At 40.0% G+C, this 6,320-nt stretch overlaps 1 protein-coding gene across 1 annotated transcript; it reads left to right on the top strand.

The window, feature by feature from the left end:
- Positions 1-1,720: 1,720 nt before the first annotated feature.
- Positions 1,721-2,659, top strand: LOC111153944 (putative olfactory receptor 10D3). Its single transcript, XM_022513290.1, is given in 1 exon segment — positions 1,721-2,659. A coding segment is annotated over 1 exon segment (939 nt).
- The last annotated feature ends 3,661 nt before the right edge of the window (positions 2,660-6,320 follow it).

Below are 6,320 nucleotides of genomic sequence, written 5' to 3'. Positions count from 1 at the left end.
TTCACCAAGAAAGAGTTTTCCGGATCATGGGAGGAGATCCCTGACCCAGGTTTACCATGTGATATCAAAGGCAAATTTGGGCAGAAGATCCTAGAGAGACAAATGGTGAAAGGATAAAACTTCTTCCTTGTAAGTCACATAAGTGCCATCTTCATCTCTTTCTTTGTGGCTTCTTGTTTGTTTCTCATATGTGACATGGAGAGGAGAACTTGGGAGTCCTTGGTTTATAAATGGTCTCAGAGTCCACCTTGACTAATCACAAGAATAGATCATTATTTGTTTGGTTTGTCTTTCAACTCATCATGTTGGCCAACCAACTCAAAAATTCAATTCTTATTATTGTCTTGTATAATCAGGGATTTGGACTTGATTCAAAATAATTAAAAGACTGGATGTTCCAAATCAGCCTTCACCTGGATACCTTTGGTCCAATTCTTTCTGTAATGTGTGACTCCTCTTGATAAACATCCAGGACTTTGGGGGGGAGCAGTACAGATTATGTGTAGCTCTTATCTTGGGTCTGGTTACTTTTAGTGTACAATTCAGAACTTCTTCTTGAGTACAAATGCCATGAAGGTAAACAGAAAAATTCTAAATATTTGGAAAAATAGGGCCAAACAGGAACAAGTGTATGATCATGCTACTTTATAAGGTTGTGTATAGAGAAAAATATCTGACAGTATCATACAAGTCCTTACACAAGACAAAATACTGAATGTTATCCAGTTCTGCCAGTCATAGAGTGAGTCATTTCACTACTTCATTCATCAAGCATTTATTAAGAACCTACTCTGTGCTGGACACTGTTTTCTGCACTGAGGATATAGCAGTGCACATCAAGAAGTATTTATTCTCCTAGACTTCATATCTTAGTGGTATGTGGCGGTATGGGTGGTGGGGGGGACAGGTTAGTTTCCCACCGCTTACTAAGAAGGACCAGGAACATTTTCAGAGCCTGGTGACATCACCAAGAAAAACATGAATAGCATGGAAGCAAAGCATGACAAGGCTAGTAATGTCACAGTCCATCGCAGATGCATACATCGGAAAGCCTGATGATGTCAGGAGAAAAAAATTAGATCCCTAGTTCTGCCATTTCTAGCAATCTAAATCTAGAAGAGTTGCCTAGACTCTCTAATGTTCGGATGTTATCTTTCTACAGATTTATCTCAAAAACCTAACGTGAGGGCTAACTGAACTGAAATCATGTTGCATAAGCATTTTTAATGTAAAGCACTGACTGTCCAACACTTAAGGCTTTCTGAAAAATCAGAGTGACAAAATATAATGTTAGTAGTAATGGTCCACAAATGTAGTGATTCTTGAATTGTAGTTCATATCTTGACATATGAAAAAGCCCCTGGTTGATTCTGAGGCTTCAATATCCTTCCTCTCTGAAGGACCACATGTTTGTGTGGGCCCTGTCCTTCCCTTTGAAAATCTTTGCTCTAAGATGCCTTTTTTTAAAAGTATTTTTTTAATAAGGGATATCTGCATCTAGAATCAGTATAACAAAAATATATGGCACAGTGCCCATTAAGTTTCCTGTGGCAATTATATTCCAGTTAAAATGCCCTGTGATATGGGTCATCAGCAATTTTTCCTTAACTTTGAGTCAAAATGCTGTTATTCCAACCACACATTTCATTTTCCCAGTAGGTTCACTGACGTCAAGCCGTCCATGTCCTCTGCTTCCTTTTCCTCCCCAGGACTGTCTGTCATGGAGAAGAAGAACAGCTCGGTGGTGACTGAATTCATCCTGTTGGGGATTCCACACACAAAGGGGCTGGAGACTATGCTTTTTGTCTTGTTCTTGCCCTTCTATGCCTGCACCCTGATGGGAAATATGTCCATCCTCATGGCTATTCTTTCTTCCACTTGCCTTCACACACCCATGTACTTTTTCCTGGGGAACTTGTCTGTGTTCGACATGAGTTTCTCTTCTGTGATGTGTCCTAAAATGCTGCTGTACCTCATGGGACTGAGCCCACTCATTTCCTATGAGAACTGTGTCTCCCAGTTCTTCTTCTTCCATTTCCTTGGCAGCATTGAGTGCCTCTTGTATATGGTGATGGCCTATGACCGCTTCACGGCCATCTGTTACCCTCTGCGCTACACACTTCTCATGAGCCCTAGAATCTGCGGGGCCTTGGCGGTGGGCACATGGCTGTTAGGTTGTATCCATTCTAGTATCTTGACTTCGCTCACCTTCACTTTGCCATACTGTGGTCCCAATGAAGTGAATCTCTTCTTTTGCGATATTTGAGCACTTTTGCCATTGGCCTGTGCTGATACATCCTTAGCCCAGAGGGTGAGTTTCACTAACGTTGGGCTGGTATCTCTCCTCTGCTTTCTGCTAATCCTTTTATCCTACACTCGCATCACCATCTCCATCCTGCATATTCATTCAACCGAGGGCCGCCGCCGGGCCTTCTCCACTTGCAGTGCCCACCTCATTGCCATCCTTTGTGCCTATGGGCCCATCATCACTGTCTACCTGCAGCCCACGCCTAACCCCATGCTAGGAACTGTGGTTCAAATTCTGATGAATCTGGTAGGACCGATGCTGAACCCTTTAATCTATACCTTGAGGAATAAGGAAGTTAAAACAGCCCTGAAAATAATTTTGCACAGGACAAACCATGTTCCTGAGAGTTAGTAAGAGTGGATGGGTGGGTTGAGGGCATGCAATTTTTTCTGGCCTACATGCAAAATATCCTTCTGGAATCCTCACATGGGACTTTTCAGCACACGCTGAAGGGCACAGTTCACTTTATCACATATTTCATCATTTTGTCTATTTTGTTTTTTTGCTTTACCTAAGTCAGTCTGGGTTGCTGTTGTTTTACCTTTTTTCAGTGGAGAACCTCCTGCCACTATAAGGAAGAAAGATGGCCTTTGCCCCTGAAGCATTTTGTTTACCTTTCCCAGCTCATGTCCCTCTAAACAGTATATGAGACCAAGTGTAAGAGGAAAGGCAATAAGCAGAAGAAAGGGATTTTAAATAACTAATTGAGAACTTGATAGGATCATCTCCCTTTCAATATGAACAGACTAAATGTCAGAGGCAAAATAAAATGTTTTCTCTGCCTCCTCAACTGTGTAAAAGGGGAATAACAGAACTTATCAGCAAAGATGTTTTCCTCTCCATCCCCTGATTATCCTTATGTCTGTTTTCTACCCTTAAGCAAATATGATTAGCTCCCAACTAGGTAACAAAAGTGAAAGCTTTGTGACTAGTGTCCTAGACTAGATGTTTCCATTTCACTACCAGCTCATGGTATGATTATGAGTGTGATAAAACAGTGGTTTTTATCAGGTCAGGTTGTTAGACTGAAGCAGTGGTTTTCCAAGGAAGACTCAAAGAGCCCCAGGACCTCCGTGAATTTATTCTAAGACTTCCAAGTTAAGTTCCTTTGTGTTCCTTGTTTCAGTTTGCTGGAGAGACTGTGGAGTGAGTGGCACTCTATGTGTTAACCCTCTTGTCTTTTTATTTCTTATTAGAAACAAAGTTTTCTGCCACAATCACCACTTTGGGTCTCCTTTCATCTGAGCTGATCACTTTATTCAACAATTAGTCTCATAAAGAAGAATAGGGTCTAGCAATGCCCAGAGATTTTCTCCATTCCTTCCCATGATATGCTCAAGCAATCGGAAATGTTTAAAGTAAAAGCAAGGTTTGCTTCAGGAATGCTGAAGTTCATGTTAAAACATTGACAAGATACATTTATTTAGCTTAGTCAATGATTTCTTCTCTGATCCCCCAATTAGGAGATGGTGGACGATCTGAGGCCTGACAGTCTATGACGGAACAATAAAATAAAGTCTAGTGTTGTTCCTTAAAAAAGGATTCAGATCCTGTGAATCCATTAACATTCTTACTACTATAATAAAACAAAGAAGGAGGACACAAACTGTGTACACTGAGCCAACTTTAAAGTCTCCGTAAAGGTGTCCTCTAAATCATGTTGGTCAGAGCGCCTGTTCCAAAGTACTTTATGTTTTCCATGCCTGGAATTCTGGCTTTAAAAAATGAACTGGGTGATGGGCATTAAGGAGGGCACGTGATATAATGAGCATTGGGTGTTCTATACAACTGATGAAGCACTAAATTCTACTTCTGAAACTAATAACAAAATAAATTTAAAAAATGAATTTCCTCCCAAATTCTATATTATCTTTTCAAAAGCAAATTCCCCTGGTAGTAATGAGCTGATGTCTAGTGGAGAAAGAGCTATTTATGGTTGCAGGAAAGAGAAACAAAAAGGCAGTTCTCTAGGTTTCAGTTTGGCTAAAGTTCAGCCTAGTATTTATTAAAAACTAATTAGTATTTAAAACTAATAATTAATTGCTATTAATAACTACTTAATAGTAATACTTAACTATTTACTAATAAATACTAATTAGTATTACTATTTATTAAACATCTGTTTTTTAGCAGATACTATCTCATGCTAACTACGTCTATGAAGATGAATAAGGTGTCTGCCCTGAAGGATTCCACCATTTGATGTTAGAATCAGATATTAAAGAATCGTCCATAATAAAATGTGATGATACCAACAGAAAACACTTCTTAGGGCTTACCACATGCTAGGTATTTTCAAAAGCACTTTTCCTACTAAGTATTATTATTATTAGTAGTGTCTGTATTTTATATATGAGAAGCTAAGTAATTTTCCTAGCTAATAAGTCACAAAACAAGAATTAAATGTCCTACCATCTGACTCCAGGGTCTTTTCTTTTAATAACCGAATGACAACATCAGCACCATCAACGCAGAGCAACTAAAAGTTCAGAGGAATGAGTGATTATTTCAACTTAGGGGTTTTGGGAAGGCTTTGGAGAAAAGGTGGCATGTGAGCTAGGCTTTGAAGGATGAATAATGTGGGAGGATGAATAAATGTCAGACAGAGGGTTGGAAGGTGCATAGAAATGCATAAAAGAGAAGGGGACATCCTGCAGAAGCAGGATGAGTGATATGTGCATCATCTTCAGGGAAAACAAAATTGGTAGAATAGAGGGTGACTGGAAGCCTGAGTGGAAATGAGAAGAACAGTAGGGAGACAAAAGGGAATGATGGAAAGGAGATTAATCAAATTATCGAGTTTCATATCTAGGTAGGAATGTCCTATGTCCACATTTACCAGGGGAATTTGTGCATGATTGTTAATGATGCCTACACCCTCAAAAGTGCTCTGACTTGTGAGATAAATCATATGGATACCGAGGCCCAATCAAGGTGTGGAGGCTTATTATGACCTATGTCTGCCAAGAACATTTGCCAGTCCAGCTAGTGCCAAGCATACTGTAGGCCGGGCAGATCATGAACAGAGAGAACTCTGCTCTTTTACACTCTCATGGGAAGCACTTAACACTCACCAATCTTTGCACCATCAGCTGTAGGCTGGCCCAGTCAGCTATGTACCTCCTGGGACCCTTCATCCTCCCTCATCTGAGCTCAAGCAGCAACGCTGTGGTAGAGGTGGGACTGGATTGAAGCCATCTAGTTTCTCTGTCCTACATTCTGTCAAATAGAACCACTTAGATTTTTCTCAAATGTGAGTGACTAATGTTCTGTTTTTCCATGTTATTACATAGAGTTACATGTATCATAGGTTTTTAATTTTCCAATCAGTATCTATGCATGTTCATGTACATGAGTTGGTGTTTGTGACTTGAGATTGAGGGATGAACCACAGTGAAACTGCGTGCCTCTCTGAAAATATGCTCCCAACTCAAAACAACAGCCATCACAAAGGATCAGATAGAGAGGTGTTTTGTTTTATGAAGTGGAATGTCTCACAGTCTGCAGGGTGTAGTTGACACTTCGGCTCACGAGGTTTATGATCAGGAAGGTGCTGAGAATCTCCAAGTTATCTGCTCACAGACTTAGTGATCAATACTACTGAGTTTCTTCCAAACTTTTGCAGTCATGGGTCTTCGACCTCCAGATCTACTTATGCATCATCCCTTTCCACTCAATCAAAATTATTCTTCCCAGCAACCTCCAAATAAACAGATATCAATGCTTATCTCAAGGTTACCTTTGCTCTTAGATTCTGTGATGCTACTTTATGATGGTTTGCTTCCAGTTCTCTGGTCGGACATTTTCTCTTTCCTGGATTAGCTTTTTTGGGGGTTTGGCCCATGTTCCACTAAATCGTTCCCCCAATAATCTCACCTAATGGAGTGACTTTAAAAGAAGGTAATAAATTAGAGTTGAGTTGAGTTACATAAAGGACTAACATAAGGGCAAGATTCCTACAGTTAATGAGTATTGCAAATCTTCCTTTATTCTTTGAGCCTCTTTTCTTTGA

Source organism: Enhydra lutris, unplaced genomic scaffold, assembly GCF_002288905.1.
Source record: "Enhydra lutris kenyoni isolate GAN:26980312 unplaced genomic scaffold, ASM228890v2 scaffoldscaffold34, whole genome shotgun sequence".
Lineage (NCBI taxonomy): Eukaryota > Metazoa > Chordata > Mammalia > Carnivora > Mustelidae > Enhydra > Enhydra lutris.
Note: the sequence above shows the minus strand (reverse complement) of the source record. Positions and strands in the feature narration are given on the sequence as shown.